The sequence below is a fragment of the Diospyros lotus genome, chromosome 11 (genome assembly GCF_014633365.1).
Source record: "Diospyros lotus cultivar Yz01 chromosome 11, ASM1463336v1, whole genome shotgun sequence".
Lineage (NCBI taxonomy): Eukaryota > Viridiplantae > Streptophyta > Magnoliopsida > Ericales > Ebenaceae > Diospyros > Diospyros lotus.
The window spans coordinates 6,964,703-6,992,648 of NC_068348.1; the positions used below are offsets into that span (position 1 = coordinate 6,964,703).

Consider the following 27,946-nt stretch of genomic DNA (forward strand, 5'->3'; position numbering starts at 1 on the left):
CTAGACCAAGTTCCAATAATTTATTTAAATTTATTAAGTTTTTCTAGTGCAATTAACTGAGTAATGCCACAGTTATTATTCAAGAACTTAGATGAAAGAATACAGAATATTACCTTGCTCCATTACTGAAAATTTCTGTCTTATCTATGATGCTGGCTCTCTCTATGTATACACGCACACACACACACACACAAAAGTGACCAAGGTGACTGCACAACCTATTCCAACAGAGCAGTGCTCCATCTCAATGTAGTGGAATTAGATAGCTGGAGCAATGTTCTCAAGGTAGATAGCAGGAAGAAGTTTAACTACATATTGAAATGTGACGAAAGAAGGTACAGCTTGGACTACTTTAATTTGGTTCAGCAGAAAATTAATTAACTAAATGGAAGACGAAATTGCTCTAAGGAAAAATCTGATGTTATAAATATCAAGGACGTAAATAATGGATCAAGTGATTGACAATGGATCAAAGTCCTCTCGCCAAAATTCTGGAGAATATCTACCCACACATTCATCCATTTTGCACCTGAAAATTAAGAACTTATGGGGACAAATGAAGCAACTATGATAACGAAATGATCTGCGTCACTAAAGCTACTGCATAGTGTCATGACCCTAGGGTCTAGCTAGGGTCTAGTAAGGAAATTGGAAGAATTCGGGAGAGAACAGAGAAGAATTGGAGGGAGAGAGAGCAGAAATCAAGAGAAATGAGGGAAAACAAGGGAGAACGAGAGAGAGAGAAAGTAAGGAGGGAAATATTAATTCACTACATCATTCCAACATACTCTTCTCTACATGCTAGAACCTATTTATAAGCTATTCGATTGAAAGAAAAATCTAGAAACAGCACCCATGTGCACTAAAACAAAACTAACAACATCTCCTAACAAACAAATGGTAACTAATTACAGTATTGACCCTCTAATTCTCCTTGGGTCGTGACACATAGTTATCTTTTAAGTACGGATAAATTGATCTGCATCACATGGGCTCTTTAAGGGTATAGGAGTTCCCAGGCATTCGCATGAATGAAATTAACAACTCCACTTGTTTGGGAAGGATTTTATCTCTTAAGTATTCACTTGACACTAGACAGTGACAGATTTGTAAATTACTGAAACTAAGCTAGGACTATAGTTGCTAGAACAAGAAGCGGGAAATGAGGAAATGGGTAACAGGAAACAAGGAAATGATCAATAATTAAATGAGGAACTTCATAAGATTCATATAAGAAAATTTCATAATACTAAAAAGATAACTTTAGAAAATCTTATTAAAAACTAATTGTGAGATTTATGAGAATTATTATCTTCCATGTATAGAATGTGTAACTGATGATTAAATGATAATTGGGGTAATTAGCTAGACTGCGATTATCCCCATATTTGTAATTATCTCCATGATTAGCTCCATCATTGATTGTAATTATCCTATAAATAATAGAATTGAGAGGCTAATCTCTCAAGTTTTCTCTCCCAATCACTATCACATGGTATCGAAGCAGGTAAGTGAGGAGAAAAGAAGTTTATTACCACACATATGGTCAGTGGTGCCAGAATCTATAATCCAAGGACCAAGAGATGTGACTTTAGCAATGCAAGCAATAGGATTACCAAGGTGAGACTGCTGAGTGGCCTAGAACTTTAGGAAAGCATCATACTCGGTTGCAGACATAGGTATCAACTGCGAACTCGGTGGAGATAGGGCAGGACTAGGATCACTTTGAAACGCAATAGCTGCATTGGTAGATGATGTAGGCGAAGCAGCTGGCTGATCATGTTTATTCCATCATTTTTCCTCAAAATGACCTATTTTCTTACAAAGGGTACACTGTGGACGTGGGTGACTATATTACGTCCTTTGTTTCCTCCTAAGTTGGAAGCTTGAGACACAAGAGCTGAAGATTCGGCTGAAGAAACAACTGTAGAGGAGGAGGACATACTATGTGCACCTGTCATGTTCAGCAACCTTTTGAAAGAATTCTTCATGGTAGGACTAGTGGAGCTGGTCAAGATTTGATGCCTAATAGCGTCAAATTCCGGTTTCAGTCCAGAGAGCAATAACCATGAAAAACTTCTCTCTTTGGGCAATCTGTCCAGTGTGGGTCGTAGGAAGAGGAAGAAGAGCATCAAATTCTTACATGAATGCGCGAACCTGCCCCAAATAAGATTCCATGGATGGCTCTTGCTTGAGATTCTTGATATTGGAGACCAAAGTATACGAGCGTTGGATATTGTGAAATTGAACGGAAAAACATAAAAATCCTATTCACATGCAGCCCTAGTTATATGTTGAATATTTACAGCTTTGAAAAGATTTACAAGAAGGAAGATTACAATAAAACACATTAGGAAAGTATCCTAATTTGAAATTAGGAAACTGTCCAAAAGAACAAGATTTAGAAAATTTAAAAACTTCCTAAAAGGCATAGCATTCTAGAAGTAGACGTACAAGGTTGCTTTCCTTTTCTTCATGAATGTTGCTTTCCTTTTCTCCTTGATCTTCACACATCAACACTCCCCCTCAAGCTGGTGAATGAATATCCATCATTCCCAGCTTGAATGCTAGGTCTTCGAATCTTTTAGTTGCCAATCCTTTTGTTAGAAGATCAGCCACCTGTTTTTCAAATGGAACATAAGGTATTTGAATTATACATTTCTCAAACTTTTCCTTTATAAAATGCTAGTCAATTTCAATGTGCTTAGTCCTGTCATGCTGCATAAGATTATGAGCAATGCTTATAGCTGATTGGTTATCACAAAATAACCTCACTGGCTCATTAACAGCAATGTTTAGATCTTCTAAAACAATCCTTAGCCATAGCCCTGAATTTAGCTTCAGCACTTGACCTCGCCACTATGCTTTGCTTCTTACTTAGCCAAGAGACCAAGTTCCCACATAGAAACACACAATATCCAGTAGTAGACCTTCTACCAACTAATGATCCAATATAATCTGCATCTATATAGTCTTGTATATCCAAAATACCACCTGTTTTGAATAGAATTCCTTTGCCTAGGGTAGTTTTTAGGTAACACAATATCCTTCTCACAACATGCATATGATTTTCAATAGGATTATGCATAAATTAACTTACCAAGCTCATTGCACAGGTAATATCTGGTCGGGTGTGTGACAAGTAAATCAACTAGCCTACCAGCCTTTGATACCTCCCTTTATCCACTAGTGGACTGTTGGTATCTTCTCCTAATTTAGTATTAGGCTCCACTGGAGTGGCCACTCCTTTTCCTCCTAGCAAACTAGTCTCCTTTAAGAGATCCAATATATACTTACATTGGGATAGAAAGATACCTGCTTTAGAGTTGGCAACCTCTATTCCCAAGAAGTATTTGAGAGATCCCAGGTCTTTGATCTCAAAATTCTGAGCTAGCTGGCTTCTTAGCACCCTTTGTTCTTCCATGTCATCTCCTATTACAATGATGTCATCCACGTATACTAGGAGTGCAGTCACCTTTCCCTTCACTAAGTGCTTAAAAAAAAGAGTGTGGTCTTCTCTATTCTATTGGTATCCCATCAGCTTCATGGCTTTGGAGAACCTATCAAACTAGGCTCTCGGCGATTGCTTAAGGCCATAGAGGGCCTTTTTTAGTTTGCACACCTCATCTACTTTTCCTTCGTTGAATCTTGGTGGTTGTTCCATAAACACTTCTTCTAATCACCATGAAGAAATGCATTCTTCACATTTAGCTGTTGTAGTCTCCATCCATAGTGAGCTGCTAGGGATAAGATAATCCTCACAGTAGTCATCTTGGCTACGGGAGCAAAAGTCTCCAAGTAGTCAATCCCATATGTTTGGATGTAGCCCTTGGCCACTAATCGAGCCTTGTACCTCTCTAAGGACCCATTTGCATTGTATTTTAAGTTGAAAACCCATCTGCAGCCCACTGGAACTACTGCCTTTGGCCTCGACACCAGATCCCATGTGTTATTTTTCTCCAATCCTTTCATTTCCTCCTGTATGGCTAGCTTCCACTTTTGATCCTTTAATGCCTCATCCACTGACTTAGGGATGACAATGGTGTCTAGGGAAGTCAGGAAACTTTTATGTCTTTGGGACAACCTATGATAGGAGATAGAGTGTGCTAGAGGATGCTTAGTGCAACTTCTAACCCCTTTTCTAAGGGCAATAGGAATGTCCAAATCAGTTAGGTAGAAGAAACAAGGTCAGGATTAGAATGAACAGGCATTAAGGAAGAAATAGTTTCAGTACCTAGCTAGGAATTAGATATTGATCCTTATAGAGGTTAAGAAATGGGCTGTTGTCTTCTATGATACACAAAAGGAGAGCCTGTGAACTTGACTGGGGTTAAAGTAGTTAGGTTTACTTGCTTGATCAGTAGCAATCGGATCAAAATGATCAGAGATAGGGTTTGATCCAATAGCTACAATAGGTGCAAGTGTCTCAAGGGGAATTAAGTCCAGACTAGGAAGGGATGAGCCTTCGTCACCTATCAATTGATTCTCACCTATCAATTGATTCTCACCTTGGGGACCAAGGTGAGGGGCTAAAAAAGGGTTGAGACTCAACAAATATTGCATCCTTCGAAACAAAGAATTTTCTAGTAGAAGGGTGATAACATTTGTAATAGCCAAGGAAGATACATCTAAGAGCCCTAGGGTCCAGCTTGTCTCGATTTGCTTAGGAATGTGAACAAAGGCTACACAGCCAAAAACTCTAGGGGGAAGAGATGTATGATGACTAAAAGAATGAGAGGAAAGACACTGGAAATGGCTTTGATGACCTAGAATTTTAGAACACTCTATTGATTAGATAAGGCATTGTAAGGACTGCTTCTCCCCAAAAATTCTTAGGGACATGATGATGATATAGGAGAGATCTAATGACATTTAAGAGGTGTCTCATCTTCCTCTCAACCACTCCATTTTGTTGTGGAGTGTTGATACAGGAAGACTCATGGATAACCCCTTTTTCTTGGAAAAATTGATGCAAATGCTGGTTAAAATAATCCCTCACATTATTAGTCCTAATTTTTTGAATAAGAGAGCCAAATTAAGTCAAGATCATTGAATAAAAATGAGGCAAAACAATACTAATAGCAGCCTTATCTTTTAGAAGAAATACCCAAGTTATTCTAGTGTAGTCATCTATAAAAGAGATGAACCATCTAGGCCCAAAATAATTGGGAATCCTAAATGGCCCCCAAACATCAGAATGAATTAAGGCAAATGGGTGTGAAGACAGTTTATTGCTAATAGGATAAGAAACTCGAAGATCACAATGCAGAGTACTAGGATCTAATTGCTTAATCAAGGCAGGAAACATAGATTTCAGTAATTGAAAAGGTGGATGTTCCAATCGATAGTGATGAAGCCAGACTTGAGTAAGAGCTGGATGAGACTGAGATGTGCAAGCTAGCTTAGGCTTAGTCCCATTAGGTAGCAAAGTCTTCCTCTTTAGAACATACAACCAATTTCTCTCCTCAGCAACACCAATCATCCTCCCTGTGTCCATTTCCTAAAATTCACACATATAAGGAGAGAAACTAACACGACAATTAAGATCCTTAGTGAGTTGATGGACAGAAATCAAGTTGGTTGATAAGTTAGGAATATGTAAAACCTGTTTGACAGGAAGAGTAGGGCTAAGAGTAACCCTGTTCTGGCCCTTTATAGGTATAGATGTCTCATTGGCAATGAGGATTTGTTTAGGGGTTTCAAGAGCCTTATACGTATCAAAAATAGTGGGATTATGGGACATGTGATCTGTAGCCCCTGAGTCTAGAATTCAAATGTCATCCTTAGTAGTTTTTGTGGCAGTTAAAGAATAAGACTGAAAGCTATTACCTGGAGGACTATCTTGTTGGGAAATAGAACATGATCCATCTTGGATAGTTTTCAGGAACACCTTAAGTTTGCGGATTTCATCAGTATTTAGTTGATTAAGCTCCGGTCCGGTCCGGTCCGGTCCAATCACTGAGTCTACCTTTTCTACAACCTCTTCTTGCTTGTTGGAGAGATATGCCTGATTCTGAGAGGGTATGTTTCTGAACCCTACAAATTTTTATAGCACAACACAACCTCTTTCCCATGAAGCTTGAAGCAAGTTTCTCAAGTATGCTAAGGTTTTTTACAGTAGGAACACCACAAATCTTCTTTCCCTTGTGACTTAGATTGCCCATTTACCCTTCCTTGTTGGAATTTGAACTTTGATCCTCCTCTTTTATTAGTTAACATGGCGGATCCTTCAGAACTGGTCTCCCCTAGCATGGCTATTCTCCTATTCTCCTCACTCCAGACAACGAAAAAAACTTCATTGAGTGATGGAAGCTTTTCTCTTCCAAGAACTTGAACCATCGCTTGGTCATACTCTGTGTTGAGTCCAGTCAAGAACTCTACAATTCTATCCCTTTCAAGTATAGAATTGAGAGTGGCTACATCTTTACCACATACCATTTTAATGTCTTGGTAGTAGTCAAATTCCAACCAATACCCATTCATCTTGTTGTAATACTTAGTGACAGTTAGGGCCCCTTGCTTAGTATTACTCAATTTCATCTTGATCTCAAAAATAACCGACGCATCCTGGACTTTAGAGTAAGTATGCCTAACTATCTCCCATATGTCTTTAGCAGTGGATAAAAACATATAATTTTTACTAACCTCCAGCTATATAGCATTCCAAAACCATGACATGATCGTGGAGTCTTTTATGTCCCAAGTTGGAAATCCAAGATCTGATGCATTGGGGCCTGGAACAGTTAGGTGATCTATCTTTTATTTTCCCTTTAGAAAGGTCTTTACCAATTGAGCCCACTGTAGGTAGTTTCGTCCATCCAACCAATAGGATTGATGCATTCCGGGTAGATCACTAGTAGGTAGACCTCCCGTCAGAGCATCAAGGGTGTTAGTCTCTCCCGAGGTCACTGATGAAGCAATCTCAGAAATTTTAGACATGTTTGAAGAGATAGATGGAGTAGAATAGTGCAATGAAGGCAAAACAGTGGGTATCAATTGAAGGGAATGGCAATGAAGGCCAAAAAGAGGCACATGGTGCTAGAGGGCAATGAAGGCTGGAATTCTCTTAGAACCTAGGCTCTGATAGCATGTGAAATTGAACAGAAAAACATAAAAATCTTATTCACATGCACCCCTAGTTATAAGGTTGAATATTTAAAGCTTAGGAAAAAATTATAACAAGGAAGATTACAATAAAACACATTAGGAAAGTATCCTAATTTGAAATTAGGAAACTGTCCAAAAGAACAAGATTTAGAAAATTTAGAAACTTCCTAAAAGGCATAACATTCTAGAAGCAGACATGTAAGGCTGCTTTCCTTTTCTCCTTGATCTTCGCACGTCAACAAATATCATTCATATAACATTTTTCGGCTTCTTTCCATATATTAACACAAGTTTCAAAGGGGCGAAAGAGCCGCAAGATTGATGGATCAATAGACTGTCATAGGATGCTGCATAATTGGGCATCAACTTGTTCCCATCGTTGTCCTTGTCTTGCTATCAGTGCTAGCCCACCGATTGCATCGACCCATGTGGACTCACTCTCTCTGCTAGACGTCCCTCCTCCCATGGATCTAGACACAGATAGTCTCCCTATTGCACAACACAAAGGTAAACGGTCTACTCTCAATCCTTATCCTATTTATTATTTTTTGAAGTATGACCGCCTATCACCTACCTATTGTGCCTTTGTTTCGAGTCTTTCTTTTGTCCCTATTCCTAAAGATATAGGTGAAGCTTTATCCCATCCTGGTGGTTACCCAACTATGCTTGACGAGATGGAAGCCTTGCACTTTAATGCGATAAGGGACCTGGTTCCTCTCTCATCAGGAAAGACTACTGTTGGGTGTCGATGGATTTGTACTCCCAAGATTGGCCCTAATGGAACCATTGATAGCCTCAAAGCGCATTTAGTCGCTAAAGGGTATACTCAAATCTACAGGCTGGATTACAGTGATACCTTCTCTCCGGTGGCCAAGATGGCCTCTGTTCGTCTTTTCCTTTCTCTGGCTACTATGCATCATTGGTCACTTCACCAGCTTGATGTTAAAAATGTGTTCCTTCATGGTGACTTGCAAGAAGAAGTATACATGGAGCAACCACCTGGGTTTGTTACTCAGGGGGAGTTTGGGTTAGTTTGCAAACTACATAAGTCACTCTATGGATTGAAATAATCTCCGCAAGCATGGTTTGGCTGGTTTAGTATTGTGGTTCAGGCCTTTGGAATGACTTGGAGTGAAGCCGATCACTCTGTTTTCTATCAACACTCACCATCACAACTATGTATCTACCTCGTGGTGTATGTAGAGGACATTGTCATCACTAGCAGTGATCAGGTAGGCATACAACATCTAAAGGAACACTTGTTCAAACATTTTCAGACAAAAGATCTGGTGCAACTTAGATACTTCTTGGGTATTAAGGTGGCTTAGTCAAGAGATGGTATTTCTATATCATAAAGAAAATATGCATTGGACATCCTGGAATAAATAGGTCCATTAGATTCCAAACCAATTGAGACTCCAATGGAACCTAATGACAAACTCCTACCTGGACAGGCGGAGCCATTATCAGACCCTAGGAGATATCGAAGACTGGTGGGAAAGTCGGATTATCTCACAGTAACAAGACCATACATCTCTTTTACTGTGAGTGTGGCCAGTCAATTTCTCAACTTACCATGTGACTCTCACTAGGATGTTGTTCTCCATATTCTGAAGTATATTAAGAGTGCACTAGGGAAAGGATTGCTCTATGAAGATAGGGGACATTCGGAGATTCGATGCTATTTAGATGCTGATTGGGCATGATCTCCCTCTGATTGAAGATCTTCTTCAAGGTACTGTATTCCAATTGGAGGTAATTTGGTTTCTTGGAAAAGCAAAATGTGGTAGTAAGGTCAAGTGCTGAAGCAGAGTACCAAGCCATAGCTAATGCAACATGTGAACCTATATGGCTCAAGCAACTTCTTCAAGAACTAAAGTTGTGTGGAGCATCTCCCATGAAACTTGTATGTGACAATCAGGCTGCACTACACATCGCCACAAATCCAGTATTTCATGAAAGGACCAAACATATTGAGATTGACTGTCACTTTATCAGAGAAAAATTAGCTGAAGGTGTTGTTGTCACTAAGTTTGTCAACTTTAATAATCAACTTGCAAATGCCTTCACAAAATCACTCAGGAGTTCTCGAATAAACTACATTTGCAACAAGCTTGACGCATATGATATATATGCTCTAGCTTGAGGGGGGAGTGTGAGATTTATGAGATTTATTCTCTTCCATGTATAGAATGTGTAACTGATGATTAGATGATAATTAGGGTAATTAGCTAGGTTATAATTATCCTCATATCTGTAATTATTTCCATGATTAGCTCCATCATTGATTGTAATTATCCTATAAATAATAGAATTGAGAGGCTAATCTCTCAAGTTTTCTCTCCCAATCACTATCACACTAATAGTAATGCTTTAGCAAATATGTACTAAGCATGAAGGATGATTACTTTAAACTAAGGGAAAAATCCACAAAACCCTTGACAAGTTTGTCTTTGGTTTCTTGGAGTTTCCCTTGTAGCATCCCAAACATTTTCCCAAAGTATACAAAATGTTTACTTGGGGTTTTCAAAAATTGTTCATTGAATTTACTGAAAATTATTGTACTCATGTCATCCCCACAAGTGCAGTTCCCTAGCCAAATTGCGTTTCCTAGCAACTGTGACATGCACAGCTAAATTCACCTGAGCAACCAAAGTCTACAAAACTTTTATTTCTGGTGCTATAAACTGATTTATTTGAATAGAGAAACTGCAAAACATCACCACATGGTTTCACAATTATTATATCCAGCAAACTCACATCTTAAAGCTACCTATTAAACAGCCTAATTGGTCCAAGAAATAATTCATGAACAGTCAAATAAAAGAAACTATTTGTGAACCATAACTCAACTTGGTTTGGATTTGACTATAGAGATAAAATCCTTACTGCATTTTAAAAATGAGTCACAATTGGCCAGCACAATGTGCACAATAAACATGATTGCTACTCATTTTGGGCTTAATATTGTCAATATAGGTACACATTACATGTAAAGCGGACATGGAGCAAAAAGAGTGATTTTGGTGCATAATGGGAGTTGAAATAAAGCATGGAGGCACGGTCGGGTATCGATTCAAAAGAAAGCAAAATAGTATTGAGAGCAAAAAGTGAAAAATGATAAAGCAAGAAGCAAAAGAAAAAGGCTAACGGCTTACAATGGTATGCATTCCGCTGTAGAACCGTTATAAGAGTTAGTTTCTGGAACTCACGGTCTTACAGCGGAATGCATACCGCTGTAAGACCACTTTAGAAATTGCTATCTGGAGCTCACGGTCTTACAGCGAAATGCGTAAGACCGCTTTAAGAATTGCTATCTAGAGCTCACAGGTCTGCAGTAACAAGCATATCGCTGTAGGGTTCAAAGCTTCGTGAAAAGGCCGTTTTAAGCCCGTTTCAATCCAAATCAAAGAGGGATAGACTCCTTCGAGGTGTAGGACTTTGATAACCTAAAGAGAACAATATAAAGACTTATTCTTGGGAGATTTGGGGAGTTTTGGGATGGAAGAGAAGCAGACGAAAGATTGAAGACTCTCTTGGGTTGTATTTTTCTTTTCTTTCTCAATTCTTTGCTATGGATTCCAACTCTTTTCTTTTTCTTTTGATTGTAAGGATGCATTGCTAAGCATTTATAGCTAGGGTGAACGATGAAACCTCGACTTCTAATGGTTTAATTTAAAGTTGCTCGGTTTGTTATTTCCTTATTCATTCGGGTTAATTGTTTGTTATGTTTATAATGCCGTTTTGATGGTTGATCACCATTGAAATGTATTTGTGATTTGTGTTGCTTTCGAGAGATTCAATATGGATTAGACATAGTAACAAACAACGTAGGATCCTATAATAGGTAGAGATACCGTTATGCCCTGTGAAATCATTTTGTAATAATCTCCGTGATTGAATGCATGTTTATATGTTCGAAGGTTGACTAGAGATAGTTAATCTCATATATATACATAGAACTGAATGACCATCGAGAAAGGCTTTCGGTTGTAATTGGGTCATCGATTTTCAACCTAAGATAAGGAATAACAAGACCCGAGTAATGAATAATTGAATCATAGAAGGCCGATGGTGGATTCACAAACCCTAGTGCCTTAGTCTTGTAAGTTTTAAATCAAAAGAAATTGTTCTAATTGCATATTTTATTCGTAAATTAGTTTTCATTGCAGTTGAAGTCATTGTTAATGTGTGTGTTTTAGGTTAAGGTTAAATCAATTAAATTAAACGTCAAAAGTTAGTCCTCGTGGGTACGACACTCTATTCACCACTGTATTACTTGTCACGATCCGTCTACTTGCGGGATAGAAATAGGTAGGACAAAAGTCATATGACCTCAAATATGATCAACAAGTGGATGATATTACGTAGAGTCCAATCCTCAAATTAAAATGCAGGCTCAAAGTATTTCTTCAGGCTTCATGACATGGAATCCTATTCAATCCTTGCAACAACACACTAAGTGCTGCACTTGAGCCATTCAAGGCTTTTCATATACTGTTTGATCTAAGCTCTCTTATTGAATTGCTGCATTGCTAAACAAAGACTTCCAGTGTCAAAAATTCTGCTGTGCGCAACCTTGGTGCAATGCAACATGTGCACCTTTGGAAGGTTTGTTTTGATTCCATTGCACATGCCAACTGGTTGCTGCCCCCCATACAAGCCAGAAAACTTCTACAAAAAGTCAACTAACCTACACGCACACAACAAAGACTGAATTGTCCTCTGTTCTTCCCTCTCAGGATGCTTTCTTCTCCATGAACAAAGCCCCTATAACCCCATGTTCTTTTCATGAATTAGGCCTCTTACACACCAGGGGATTCATAAAGAACCCTTACCTAAGAGATAACGTAGACAAAACAAATGTAGAACTACTATTATACAGCAACGATGGTGGAATTGAAAGGCAGACTGCGGTTGTAGAAAATCAGTGTGCTGTACAAAATCATGGAAATGAGTCTGCCTGATAAACAACAATCACACAATCTAAGAACTTTTATCTGGTCTGGTTATTGCAGGATGATTAAACACATTAAATAGACATTGAAAAACACAGTCAATTGTCTTAGTAAGTTTATGTGATTCATCTTTACAGTAATCAATCAGCAGAGTTTGATCTCATAACTTCATGCTTATTAAACATTGATATGGAACTTTTTAGAGGCTTTGTCATGTTATACTTGACAGCATAATGCATCATAGGTTGAGGGACCACCCAAATTACGATCAGCCTCCTGCATTCTAGCACTCTTCATGGAGATCATGGCAGTCAATACCCTAGTGGTGGTTTTGGTGGCCATGGTAGGGGGACAGAAAAGAGGTATGCCCATTGTAGTAAGGACATAGTAAAAAACTAGTCTTGAGATGTAATTACCAGGCCTCCTTGTATGCCCCAGCACAAACTCATATACATAACCTTCACGTTAATGCTGACCCACTAAACCATGCTAGTGTTCAAGTGTCTCTTCTATTTAGGGTGGTGCATAGGAGGGGGTTGGTCCACCTAGTTCAAGGCAGTGGTTGAGGGATTGGTCCTGGTAGTAGGGAAGAGGTTTGCCTATGGTATTCATGACCAAAAAAAATCAAGCAAGAGAGATGAGGATAGAAAATGTAACAGAGCGATGAAATGAAAAAATAGAATAGCTCTAATATAAGACTTGGGTTAACATAAGACTTGTTGATTTATATGCAATTGTATTTTTTATTTGGAGATTATTTCTGAATTTTTGGTAATTGCGTAACTTGCAGAAATTCAGAAAGTAGGGAAAATGCCCAAAATTATGGAAAATGTGGTTTAAAATTTTGGAAAAACTCCAGAAAATATTTGATAGTAGTCGTTTTACAATCTGTCAATAGCAGATGTATAAAGAAATACATCATGCAACATGGAAGAAACTCCAAGATATCTCTTAGATAAAATGAGGATAATTAAGGAAAAATCAAATAAAAATCCTAGAATCTTCCATGATTGAGATGAAAAATTCTCTAGTGGGTATAACCTATTTCTTAACCAATTTATGTTGAAATGGTTGAGGGAAGATAGGAAAAACAAGCTAAAATTCCAGATCTTCTTTATTTCAGGTAGCCTACTACTTTGGGAAATTCTGGAGAGCGCTGTAGGAAGAATTGGTGAAAACCAAGGGCTGGGAGTTGCAGGAGTGTGTAGGAAAACTCTGGTCTTTGGAGTTTGTCGTGAAAGTGACTGGAAGTGAAGAAGAAAACTCTAGAAGAGGTGAAATTTTTGGAAGATATCCTATACAATTTTGGCTAGTTTCAACAAAACTTTTTTATGGTACATTCTCCTTGCATTGCACTGATCATTCATGCATAGATGTGTTATATTTAATGCATTTTACAAATGATGGATACTATGTTTTATTTGTGGCACAAATAGTCTAGCGTAAGGATGTTGTTGCTAAGTATTGTTGAGAATGGGGTGATTAGTGTTGCTTCCCAAGTCAAGTACGAGTTAGACTATGAAATGCTAGAGAAGTTGAAGTGTTATACATGATTTGCTAGAGTTGAAAATGCATCATATGTTGCCTATGGCTTGAACATAATGCATTCTTTGATGGGTGCACACATGTCCGCATGGAGAACTCATTGAGCTCTTGTAGGTAATGCAACTCATTTTTCAGGTTGAAAAACACTATAAGCTAGAGAAGATAATTTTTTATGAGTCATATGCCACGAAGATGTGCATTGATGCATAGCAAGGTGGAAAGAGCCTATGGCACTCTTTTCCTTATTACCTTGTCTCCTTAGCCTTCCATTTCCTCAATTTCAAAAGAATGCAGTAGCTAGTTTCTTTTCAATATAATGGCCAAACTTGTGCTTAGAAACATCTCAAAATTTTGGAACATGATTGGAGCCTATTGTGTTTCCAAGAGAAAGGTTATTGCATTGTTGATTATTCTGATCTTGAAGGTTTTATTGAAGTAATTTTAATTGATATATTGAAGCTATAATGGACATTAAGGAAAAAACAAGGAAAAGGGTGGTTCAGTGATTTGGGCAGGTTTGGCATCCTGGAAGGAAAATCTGAAAGGCCAGACTAGAGGTCATAATTCCAGAAAATTCATAGATGGACCTTAATGTGTTAGTTTGATAATTGTGAAATATTATTTAGGAAAATTTAGTAAAAAGAGTTGAATTTCCTAAATTGTCTGTGGATTATTTCTGGAAACATTTGCCCACTGACTATACATGTTAAATTATAATTCCATAAAGTCAAGTGAATTTTGGGATCATTTAAGTAAGGTGTCCAAAGTGCATGAGGCTCCCTGCTTTGTGAGGATCAGGAAAGAGTTTTATGTTTGTTTAAGTGTTGAATTGAATATTTAAATTTAAGTTTTTTTATTTAAATGAATAAAACTGCTCAAATTTAAGGATTTTGGAAGATGCATTACTAGGAGAATATTTTAAAAAAATAGCCCAATGATTTTCAATTATTAAGAAAGTCCAGATCATTACAATATCAATTACCAATAGATATAAAATAAGCAAAAAACTGAAAGAATAAGCTGCCATCAAACAGATGTGAAAGAACATATCGCCTTCCTAGTCTTCCTAAAGTTTTTTTGACCAATACTGTTCCAGTAGTAAAATTATGAAAAATACAAACCACCTGGGGAGTAATTTCTCACTCTTACAATTGGCCAAACATTTTATGGTCAAAAGGTCAGACAAAATGATCTAAAAATAAGTTGCTTCAATGCAAAAACAATCATTTGGGGTAATGCTGTCCATATATAACAGTTGCACCATTTTGCAAATCTAACTATAAAACATATACTTTGGTTAATGTCTCTAACCTGTGATATTGCTTCTTGTTCTGCTGAAGGCATTCTCCGCAGCGCTAATTGTGCAGCATCTTTTAGCTGCAGAATTTTCAGAATTCCAGTCAATAGATGCAACAAGAAAAGATAACACAAGAACAGCATCATGGCACTATGATGACATACCTGGAGGGCTTTCACACGATTCCATAATGGTGGTAAGTCAGCAAATAGTTTCTTTACAGAAAGCTCTGGAGGCTTAACATGCTTGAAGAAAGAATGTTTTAACAATTTTTCTGCAGTAGGCCGCTTTGTTTGATCTTTCACCAAGCACATCGCAACCATTTCTTTAAAAGACTGTTAGGCACAGAAAATCATTTAATATGCCAATAGACAACTGAAAATGAATTGGCAACCATACAGGGTGCCTGACCATATAGAGCAGATATGATTGCGAACTTGATTTACATAATCCAATTATTTCTCAGCAACAGCCTACACAATGATTGTTTGTCCCCAAAAGGAACAGCGATACCTTAGAGAACTTCTTATCACGATCATAATCAAGGCCTGGTGGGGCATTCTGTATGGTCATTAAGAGAACCTGTGGCATAATAAAAGTGAAAAACATGTTAAATAAGTCAGGTTCCTTGTGATTTTTTGGTGAATCCTCATCGGACGTAACCATATACCTTCATTGGGGGATATTTTGAAAAAGGTGCATGACCATGAGCCAACTCCAATGCAGTAATTCCAAAACTCCAAATGTCAGCTCTGTAAAACAATGATGGCAAGCAACTAGCTAGTAACTCATTTATCCTAAACCAGAGAACTCATTCACATTCACAAGCACTAATGTTCTAGACTTCACAGATTGACAAGCTATCGTTGCAATTCCATACATATATCTTAAATCACCATTGAACATAAACTCTGGCTAATCAAGCATATATAACAGTGATCTATCATCTGAAAGAGGTGCTTTGGTGTATGCTATTTGTAGATGACATTTTATTGGTGGATGAGACAAAAGAAGTGAATATAAGCTTGGGATCTTGAGGAATAATTTAGAATCTAGAGGTTTTAAGTTCAACAAACTAAAAACCAAATATAGGGAATGTAAGTTTAGTAAAAATATAAGTTTAAACAAAATTATGGTGAAGTGTGAAGATCAAGTCTTTCAAAGAAAATACCAATTCAGATATTTTGGATAAATCATCTAAAGAGATGGAAAAGTGCATCCACATTTTATGCAATAGTAAAATTCCTTTGAAGCTAAAAGGAAAATTTTATTAGATGGCAATAAGACTAGTTTTGTTCTATGGTATAAAATGTTGGGTAGCAAAGCACTAAAACGTAAAATATGAGTGTAACCAAAATGAGGATGTTAAAATGGATGTGCAGCCGGTGGTGGAGCTAGGACCCAGCCTTAGTGGGGGTAGACGATTTTTTCCCTAGTTTAATTTCATAAGTATTATAGATTTCATATGAAATTATTTGAATTTTTTTAAAGAAATGTTTTTTCATCATCTACACCTGTTTTTACTGAAGTTACAATTCTACATACTTATCAACCTACTGAACTTAAAATTTTTGGATTCTTTAAGTGTTTCTTCATCATTCTTTATTATTCAATCCTTCTTATGTCTCATCCATCAATCCAAGACAATATCATCTGCAAATGACGTACACCAAGGCACTTCTTGTATGTGCTTTGAAAGTTCATCCATCACAACAACATAGAGGTAAAGGCACAATGTAGATCCTTGATGCAATCCAACTTGTTTTCCTCAAGGGAACAACACAGACTTTGATGATAACAAAATATTTGTTTATCTAATGTTTTACTTGAGTGAGCTTTCCAGATACTTAATAGAAGTAAGATCTTAAAGAATCAAGTGAAAGCCCTGAAGAGTGGAAGCAATCCAATCTTGGAGAAGACTCAAGTGGGGAGATCATGAATTTAGGTTTCATAATAGAGGATGTTCAATAATCTTTTCTAAAACAATTTTCTCAATGAGAACTTTTACAAAGACCATTGAAATACTTTGAATAAAATTATTTTATTTGATCTAAAATGTTAAACCATGTTCCACACAAATTTTTGGATTGAAAAGAGAGATTTTCACAAAATATCCTTAGTTCAGTCAACTGGAAGAAGCCTTATAGTTGACCAAACTCGGAACTATGTCAAATAACTCAAATCTAAGTCTGCTGAAGCAATTAATTCGACCAAAAGGAGGAGCATAGAGTCAACTGAAACTTGGAAGAGAACAAAAGTTGTTTTACGGAAGAATATCTCAGTTGACCAGACTAGATCATAGTCAACTAGAAGATCTCTCAGCCAACTAAATGCCCTTCTCGGTCAACTGAAAGCTGGTAGAAAGTTTTACAAGTTCCAATTCAGTCAACTGAATGAGCCTTTCAGTTGACAGAAACTGGACAGAATAGTCGGTGGATCTAAACCAGTGACTGAAAGAAGAACTCAATCAACTAAATTCTCAATCTTGGAAATTCAAAATTGAATCCTTGAATTGCACAAATTGATTTGATTGATGAAATCTTTCTTATTCTGCAATTCAAAAGATCAGCCCTTTAGAGAGGAGTAGTTTTGTTTGTTATTAAGCTGTTACTGTTGTTACAGTTGAATTCAGTTAGTTTGTTTGTTTGTTAGGATTTGTCCACTTGTTCTTGTACAGCTGTACAAGTTAGTAGTATTTCTAACAAAATCAGTTGAGCATTCAAGTCTAAGAATAATCAACTGATTCACTGCTTTTGGTAATTAAGGATTATTCTTCAGTAAATCCTCTTTTCTGTTCTTTCAGTTCCTTTTCTTTTCTTAATCCTTATTTCTAACAAAATCAGTTGAGTATTCAAGTCTATGAATACTCAACTGATTCACTGCTTTTGGTAATTAAGGATTATTCTTCAGTAAATCCTCATTTCTGTTCTTTCAGTTCCTTTTCTTTTCTTCACAGAAGCTTTTCAAGTCCTTGACTTCTCTATAATTACTATCGTCAATTAAGGTTTGAAAAATATATACAACAGGAGATTCAATCAAAGTCATCCTTTGAAAGCTATCTCTCAAACTTCTATTGAGCATCATCTCTACTCTTGAGCCTACTTTCGGAGTTTATTCAAGAGAGATTGACTCCTTTCTAATCAATTGAAGGAGTGTTGATTCCTTATAATATCTTTTTTCCTTCATTGTCTTGTGAAGCATGAGCTTTTCATTCTCATTCTATTACTCACCATTAGTGTGAGGAATTTTTATCTAGCTGTGAGCTAGGATTATACTTGCTGAGGCAATGGGACTATGTAAAGTTTTTTTAGCACTTTTGCAAACTAGAAGGTGCACTATTGATTCCAATAGTATAATGGAACTCCCAAATTGTGACGTGAGGAGAGAGGACATAGGCTTCATGAATGCTGAATAATTGAACCTCTAAGTGATTGAGTTTGCTTTCTTGTCTTCTTGACTCTTTTACTTTATTGTTGTAGAACTTTAATAAAAATTGCATACAGTATGTAAGAATACCGTAGCGGAATAATTGAAACTAATTTGTCTAACAACCTTGGTTGAAGAAAACTATAAAAGCTTTTGTGGATCAAGATAGATATTTTTTGTATTCTCAAACTAATAGATTACAACCTATATATATACAAACACTACATGGGTCACGACATAAGCCATGACATAAACATAGGTCATGACAATATCCATGACATAACCCTAAGGCTAACCCTAGGAGAGATATACACACACAACAATATACAATATACAACTCAACACTCCCCTTCAAGCCGAAACATATCTATCATATGCACCAAACTTGTTACAAATATACCTAATTCGAGGACCCCTAAGAGATTTGGTAAAGACATTTGCTAACTGGTCATTTGAATTGACAAAATCTGTGGTAATACAACAAGATAAAATCTTCTCTCGAATGAAGTGACAATCTATCTCGATATGTTTGGTCCTCTCATGAAAAATTGGATTGGGGACAATATGTAACGCGGCTAGATTATCGCAAATTAACCTCATCTGTGATATCTCTCCAAACTTGAGTTCCTTAAGCAATTGTTTTAACCAGATAAATTCACATATTGCTAAGGCTATAGCATAATATTCTGCTTCTGCACTTGAACTTGCAACAACATCTTTCTTTTTACCTTTTCAAAATACCAGGTTCCCTTCAACCATAACGCAATATCCTGAAGTAGATTGTGTATCAGATGGATAACCTGCCCTATCAGCGTCAAAATATCCGACTACCTGAGTATGACCCCCTGTCCTTATATAATAGTCCTTTACCTGGAGCTCTTTTGATATACCTAAGAATTCAGACAACTATATCTCCATGGCTATCGGAGATTGTAAAAACTAACTGACAACACTGACTGAGAAAGAAATGTCAGGTCAAGTGATAGTGAGATAATTAATTTTTCTCACCAGCCTGCAGTATCTCCCAGGATTTGCTCCCCCCGTCTTGGTAAAAGCTTTACATTAGGATCCATAGGAGAATCTATAGGTTTACAATCAAGCATCCTAATTTCTTCCAGAATGTCTAACACATACTTTCACTCTGAGATAACTATACCAGAACTAAACTGAGCAACTTCGATACCAAGGAAGTACTTAAGTAACCCCAAGTCCTTAGTCTAAAAATGATGGAAAAAATGTTTCTTCAGTTGAGCAATACCATCCTGATCATCACTTGTAATGACAATATCATCCACATAGACTACCAAGTATATACATTTCCCCTGTGATGTGTTTTTGTAAAAAACTAAATGATCAGACTCATCAGGAGTCATACCAACTTCCTAAATAACAACACTGAAGCTACAAAACCAGGCTCTCAGAGACTGTTTTAAACCATATAGTGAGCAACAGAGTTTACAAACTAAACTAAACTCTCCCTAAGCAACAAACCCAGGAGGTTGCTCCATATAAATCTCTTCCTGAAGCTCACCATGTAAGAATGCATTTTTAATGTCTAGCTGATACAACGACTAGTGGCGCATATCGACGATAGAGAGAAACAAACACACAGAAGACATTTTAGCCATAGGGGAAAATATATCACCATAGTCAAGACCATAAACCTAGGTGTACCCCTTGGCAACCAAATAGGCCTTAAAGCCAATCAATCTGTCCGTCAAGACCAACCTTGATAGTATAGATCCACCGACATCCAACAAGAAATTTCCCTGGGGGTAAGGGAACTAAATCCCAGGTACCATTGGAATGCAAAGCAGTCATCTCGTCTACCATTGCTTGTCGCCACCCTGAATCAAAAAGTGTCTTGCTAACAATCTTGGGAACAGAAATAGAGGATAAGGAAGAAAGAAAAGCATTGAAAGGGGAAGATAGGCGATGATGACTAAGAAAATTATAAATGGGATGAGGATTGCAAGTAGGACATGTACCTTTCCTAATGGTAATGGGAAACTGATCCTCAGAAGGTAGGACCGCAGCAAGTGGAGATGCCAGAGTAGGGTGTGAGACAGCAGGAGTCGCTGGGGCAATAGGAGAAGCTGGAGTATGCGTAGTGACATCATCAATACCATCATGAGACTAAGTCGGAGAACGCCGATGATAAACTTGTAATGGGATAATAGGAATAGGTGGACTAGATGGAATAGGGATGGCCTTGGATATGGGATGACACTCAAAAGGGGATGAAGAGTAGAAAGGGGATGATTCAAAAAATGTAACATCAACAGAAAGAAAATAGCATCAAGTGTCAGGAGAGTAACACTTAAAACCCTTTTGAAGTCAGGAGTAACCAAGAAAAATGCATTTGATGGGCCAAGCAGACAATTTATCCCAACCAGGAGACATGCTATGGACAAAGCACATGCAACTGAAGACATGAGGACAAAGAACATATAATGGTTGATCAGGAAACAAGAGAGAGTGAGGAATGTTGCGCTGAAGAATAGAGGAAGGCATCCTGTTAATGAGATAGCAAGCAGTGAGGACAGGATCAGCCCAAAAACAAAGGGGAACATGATGGTGTAAAAGAAGGTTGCGAGCAGTTTCAATCAAATGTCTATTTTTACGTTCAACAACCCCATTTTTCTATGGTGTATAGGCACAACACGACTGATGTAAGATCCCCTGAGATGACATAAATGTAGTAAAGGGGGCAAAAAAATATTCAGGGGCATTGTCACTGCACAATACTTGAACAGATGTATGAAATTGCGTTTTGACTTCAGCATAAAAAGATTCAAAACTTAAAAATAACTCAGAACGATTTTTCATTAAATATAACCACGTGCATCAAGAACATCCGTCGATGAACGTGAAAAAATATTGAAAACCTAAAACAGACACGACACAACTAGGACCCCAGACATCGGTATGAACTAAAGCAAATGGGGACACAACCCAATTATTGACACGCTTTGGAAAATAAGTTCTAGACTATTTCCCAAGCTAACAAGACTCACAATGGAAAGACAACCACGTAGGAGACAGACTGGGAACCATCTTCTAAAACTTAGCCAAATTAGGATGCCCCAAACGATTGTGGAGAAGAGCAGAAGACTCACTCACTGAGCAAACAATAGGAGATTTAGGAAGGTTGAGGCGATAGAGACCAACTCACATCCGACGCCAAGCATTTGTCTCGTTTCGCAATCCAGGATAGTAACAGAATTGTCATCGAATGTGATAGAACAATTTAAGGCATGTGTAAGTTTACTGACACTACAAGATTAAAAAGACAATGAGGAAGATAAAGGACATAATCTAAAGGTAGAAAAGGTAGGGGTTTGGTAGTGCCAATAGCTTTAGCAATTGCTTTGGAACCATTACCCAAAGTTACAGAAGGTAAAGAAACAGAACTAGTAAAATGAGAGAAAAGATGGGAATTACCAAATACATGGTTAGAAACACCTCAGTTCAGGACCCACGGTCCTAAAGAGGATGACCGAGCGAGACAGGCAATGGAATCACCAGAGTGGGCGATAGAGGCAGATGAGGATTGTTGGGGTGTCTTATACCTTAGATACTCGTCATAGTCAGCCCCAGTGAGAAGTAAAGAGTTTAATAGATGTCCATCAGAAGATTTAGATCGAGATCCATTAACACAAGGAGAGCGACCATGCAGCTTATAACACTGTTCCTTAGTATGCCCCCACTTTTGACAGTAGTTACACTTGGGGCGTCTGCCCTGATTACCACCACGATCTCCTCCTTGTGCTCTATGACCCTAAATTTGCAAAGCCATAACTGAATTATCACCTGTGGAAGAGGAAGTCACGGTAGGAACAGAAGAAACCCGAAGAAGACGGGAATATAATTCATCCATCGTAGGGACGTTAGGACTGGCAAGGATCTGGTCATGAACAGGAGCAAGCTCAGAACCTATAGCAGCAAGGGTACAAACCATGAAGAACTTATCTCTTTGAGGAAGATCCTCTGTAGCAGTCTTACTAGTAGGTAAAAGTGAGTTATATTCCACCTTAAGAGAAGCCATCGACCAAGGAAATCGGGAAGAGTCAAACCCTGTTGTCTTAAATTAATTAGATTAGACACTACCGAATACAGGCGTTTGATGTCATTTGTATAGAGAGCCTTAACTTGACTCCATAACTCACAACAGGCGATATAGTTGGTATAGATTAGGTGAAGAGAGGGATCAATCGATTGCCACAAGAGACTGCATAATAGAGCATCCGCTTTCTTCCCCTCAGTTTGGTATGCGATCACATCCTCAGCCTTGGTAGTTAGATGATCATTTAAACCTTAACCCATACACCATAGTTCAATGGCCTTAAACCAAGAGAGATAATTAGAACTACCCACTAACTTCTCAGTAACAATGGCTAGAGAGGGAGATAGGATACCGGAGAAAGAGGCAGATTTACTGGTACCTGCCATGTTAGATTAAAGGCCTATAAGAGCAAAAATATGAGACAAAAGGGGTCAAAATAATCCAAAAGGGAAGGTTGGATGATCTGAAACAGCACAAAAAACGGAGTGGCAGAGACTCGCTCGGAGCACCGACGAAGGTGGATGGCAACGATAGCAAATCTGGGCTAAGCATATCTAAAACAACAACAACAGTGGCAATGGCAGGCGAGACACATACGCAGGATCTGGGCAAATCTAAAGGTTAACAACGGCTAGATCTGTTCAGATCTGAAGATCAGCAGCCAAATCTAGACAAATCTGAAGGTTTGTGATGGTCAGATTTGGGTAGATCTGAAAGTCGGCAGCCGATAGAAGATGGCGGCAGTCGGATCTAAGCAGATTTGAAGGTTGCAGATCTAAAGGTCAACGGTCGGATTTGGGTAGATCTGAAGGTTGGCAATGGCAGGATCTATTCAAAACTAAAGGTCAGCACTCGGATCTGGGTGATGGCGTCGACGGGCGAAATCGTCGGTGAGGCAATCGCAGGCGAGTTCAACGAGATCGATGGTGAGGCGGTCGCGGGCAAGGTTAGCAGCGCCGACTTCAGGAGGTCGGTGACGGTCGATGCTGGAGGTGATTTCGCGAGGTCAGTGACGGTCAAATCTATTAGATATGGATTTGGCGACGGCAACAACTTCGCAGGTCAGATCAACGGAAAGGGACGTACGCCGGAGTTAGAGAGACTCATGTAATGGAGGCTTAGATCTAGGGTTTGTATGATGGCTCTAATGCCATGTGGATAAACCGATAAAGATAGATATTTTTTGTATTCTCAAACTAATAGATTACAACCTATATAGATGCAAACACTACATGTGTCATGACATAAACATAGGTCATGACATAAGCCTAAGGCTAACCCTAGGAGAGATATACACACACAACAATATACAATATACAATATACAACTCAACAGCTTTCTTATTCGTCCACCCCTTATCCGTCCCGAAGCACGAATGGTGATGCCGGAGATAGTATATGAACGACAAGAAACTAATTTTGATTGTTGTATTTTTTATTGGATTCTATGCCTATTTATAGATATCACACAGATATAGATATGTATAGGCATATCTCTTCAAAATTCAAAGGAATAAGAATTTGAATCTAATTCAAATTCTCATCACTTATTCCATCATATTGTTAAAATTCAAATGCGAATGAATTTGAAACAAATTCAAATTCTAAATATCTTATCTTATCAATAAGGAACTTATCCCAGTGTAACCGCAATTCCAACAATTGCTTTATTTATTTTTATTTAGTACTTGATTGATTGTTTGAATAGGTTGTACATCTCATTCTTGAAATTCATCAAATAGAGAATTTCAACATAGTTAAACAATCTTTTCAATTAAAAAGTTATGTTTTCAAAAAGAACCCAATTCACTCCCTTGTTGTTAACTAGGCATCACAATTGTAATTGAGAAAGCCTCAGTATATCCCCTACAAGTCATACATTTCTGCTTGATGATACATATCCTTATTAATAGCATCATTTATTCTCCAACACTCTCCACAAAACTTCTCTAGAGACTCTGTCATAGACTTCTTCCAAGTTTATAAATACCATAAGCAAAACTGTTTGTTTATCCTAGACCTTTCCATTAAAGGTCTCAATACGAGATAGCTTCCCTATTTGACCTACCAGGCACAAAACCAAATTGGTTTTCAAAAACCTTGGTTTCTCTCCTTCACCTTTATCCAATTACCCTCTTCAAAAGTTTAATAGTGTGCAATCCTTTCATTAAAAGGCATTATTTTATTCTTTGATATTTATCCTTTATTTTAAAAAAATCTTTTTCTCTTTCAGACAAACATCTAATCATCTAATATTGTTTGATGGGTCAAAAATTCAGATTTCTAAGAAACCAAAACAATTAACTTCTCTAATTTAAGGATTGAGACAGGTTATGGGGCAATAATGAATTTCATTTGTGCCTTCGAAAAATTTGGGCTAGTCATCTCAAACTAAGTGAATGCAAGTTCAGCACAGGAATCAAGGGTTCCAACTTTACCTCTTTCACCATATGCATTCCATTTCCATAACATGAAGGCGTATTCTAATGTTTATAGTTCAAAAAACAAAAAAAACTGCAGCTGGAAATATACTCACTTGAAATCATATCCACTTCCTGGCTGCAAAACCTCAGGTGCCATCCTATTAGATGAGCAAAATCAAATCTCATAAACATTATTTCATAGAAATCTACATTTTAGAGATGACAACTAGAAAAAAAAAAAAAAGAAAGAAAAAGAAGATCCTAGAATGGGGGAAAGGCAGGAAAGAAGAACCACATTTCCAGACATATCTTACCAGCAAGGGGTTCCTACAAAGGTATTTCTTGAGCGTTGTCGATCACCTTTGTCAAACATGCAAGCTGAAACACCAAAGTCAGCAAGCTTTACCACCGCATTACTATCAAGTAGAATATTTCCAGCCTGCAACCAAAAAAGTTCAACAAACCAGATTGCAACCTACCTGACCTAGGGGATTTCAAAACGAAAATGGAAAATGGAAAGAGAAGGAAAGAAAAAGAAGTAGCCTAATTACTAACAAAATGTATTATATTATCCTTAGCTTTAACCAACCTTGACATCACGATGAATATGTCCATGTTGATGAAGGTATTCCAGAGCCTTAAGAGTTTCTTTGAGGATAGAACCAATGGCAGACTCTTCAAATCCTTCTGGATATGCAATCTTCATGAGGTGCAAACAAGATCCCTCGGCCATAAATGGCATTACCACCCAAAGGTTTCTATCAACAACAAATGAGCAATATGCCCTAATTACATTAGGGTGATCTATTAAACTCATTGTTTGTGCCTCCCTACGAATGTCATCCTGCAAAAGAGCAGAGGCTTCCACGTGAAAACTAAGAGACCATAAAACAATCCTTAGCAGTTTCGCTATATGGTTCATTTCAGCTAGACCTGAAATATTGACCGTATCATATTACAAATATAAAATCTACCTTACAGAAATTCAAAGCAGAGAATGAGCTAACAAGAAAGGCATGATACAGCATACAAAAATAGTCAGAAGTACACCACATAATGTCTTGAAACAAGAACGACACGAGACAGAACACAACAATTCCATAAATAAAGCAGTTCAATAAGTACAGGTAGATATAGCAGACTGCAACAATATCTGTGGAACCTCACATTAGAAAAAGCAAACGTGGATTAGATGGCACTGAAACAATGATACACCTTAGATTTATAAAGTCTGGCTTATGCAAAATCAAAACCATTTAACAAACAAAATAATGATGTAAGGAGGCAAAAAGTAAAAGACAGTGAGTGATAGGGAAAACAACAATTACCAGAAGAAAAAGTAGTTCAATTAGTATGGAAGACTGAAAAAATATCAGCGGAAGTTTCACATTAGACGAATAACATGTAGATTATAAGCTATCTACTACATGAGCGAGAAATTGGAAGGAAAAACCCAGTATTCTAAAATGTACTAGGTGCTAGTTGAGCGCCAGACTAGGGCCTAGCGCCTAGGCGGCCCTAAGCGGACTGCTATTTTTTATTTTTTTTTAAGTTTTTGATGTAATTTTATGTTATTTTCAGATAAATCAAAGTTGAAAAGACAAGTGAAATAATGGAATTAAGTCTGAAAAAACAAACTGTTGTAGATTAGTTCTAGGTTTAATAAACAGATCAGAAACTTATATATATATATATATATATAAACTGATGATGGGTGATGGCTATATGTACCGGAGGGCGAAGGAAGAACAGCCAACAACGAGAGAGACAATTGGCGGTGGCGGCCAAGGGGCCAAGGGAAATCAGGAAATCAGGACCACGAGAGATGACTAGCGGCGACAGCCAAAGGGCTAAGGGAAATCGAGAAATCAGGGGCCAAGAGAGACGATTAGCGGCAACAGCCAAGGGAAATCGAGAAATTAGGGGGCAAGAGAGACCACTGGCAGCGGCAACGAAAGAGAGCTTTCAAAGAGGCGATTGACAGCGACGATGAGAGAGAGATATCGGGGCACAGCACAGGCACTTGACTTCGACGATCGGTCAATTCTCAGAACTTAAAAACCCCAACTTAAAACCTTCGAAAATTAGGCAACCCAGCCGACCTAGGCCCCAAGCGTCGACCGATTAATCGGATCGGCTTCTAGGGAGGCCGATTAGCCTATATTTGCAATGACTAAGGGAGCAAATTGACTAACCTAGAATTAATTGGGTTGTTGTTGCTGCTTTAGTTGATTAACCTAGAATTAATTGGGTTGATATGTGGTAAAACACCAAGTTGTGTCAGAGCTCATCTAATTTCCAAGTAATGTGGTCCCAATGCCTAACTGATGAGCTAGCTAATTAAATGAAAACATGTATATTCATACCCAAGAAAGATAAGGGAGCAACTTGTTCAGGTGCAAAGGCACTTTTTTGTTGAACATGCGGGAGAGTGAGTTAGCTAATTAGATAAAAACATGTCCAGTTAAACCCAAGAAAGATACGGGAGCCAATTGTTGAGGTGCAAAAGCAGGCATTTGTGTAGATGATGATAGTCTATAAGGATTCACCAAGACCTTCTTAAACTGTTTCAAGATGATTGCTAGAAAAAGAGAACTTATTTGAAAACACAAAACCCTTCTAAAAATCAATCTTTTGAATCTTCTACCTCCTACATTGAAACCACTCTCATTCATCCTATTATCAAAAATAAGTCCTAGCCCATCCAAGCTAGAAATACATAATAGATACTATAATAGCAAAATGTGGGTGCAAGAACAGAGAGTAAGAGATACATTAAAATTTGTAGGAGGCAGAAGTTGGAAATTTTGTATAATTTGTATTGCTAAATACTAAAGGAATAGAGGAAAAGAAATGATTAAAAATTATTTCATGCATCTTTTCTGAGACAACTTTTAGTTCACATATATTTTGAATGCTTACCAGTGAATAGGCACAACTATTTAACGAGATGTGACTTTTCATTAACATTGCTTCAAATTAGCACCAATGGAATGATGCATCTCATGAGGTAGCTATCCGAAAGGGTGTGTCACATAGAGGAGGCTATTCATCTATTACAAATAGGTGGTTAAACCAAGCCTAAAACCATAAGAAGAACACCTACTTGATATATTCCCTTTCCT

At 37.7% G+C, this 27,946-nt stretch overlaps 1 protein-coding gene across 2 annotated transcripts in view; it reads right to left on the bottom strand.

The window, feature by feature from the left end:
* The window catches only part of LOC127813004 (serine/threonine-protein kinase BLUS1-like), a 56,179-nt gene that overhangs the window by 17,463 nt on the left and 10,770 nt on the right, over positions 1-27,946 (bottom strand). For both annotated transcript variants that reach the window (XM_052353652.1, XM_052353653.1), the window contains exons 2-8: positions 25,411-25,665; positions 25,136-25,260; positions 24,935-24,979; positions 15,578-15,659; positions 15,421-15,489; positions 15,072-15,242; positions 14,922-14,987 (exon numbers count right to left, since the gene is read on the bottom strand). In XM_052353652.1, the coding sequence (XP_052209612.1) occupies positions 14,922-14,987; positions 15,072-15,242; positions 15,421-15,489; positions 15,578-15,659; positions 24,935-24,979; positions 25,136-25,260; positions 25,411-25,665 (813 nt within the window). The remainder of the gene's footprint in view (positions 1-14,921; positions 14,988-15,071; positions 15,243-15,420; positions 15,490-15,577; positions 15,660-24,934; positions 24,980-25,135; positions 25,261-25,410; positions 25,666-27,946) is intronic.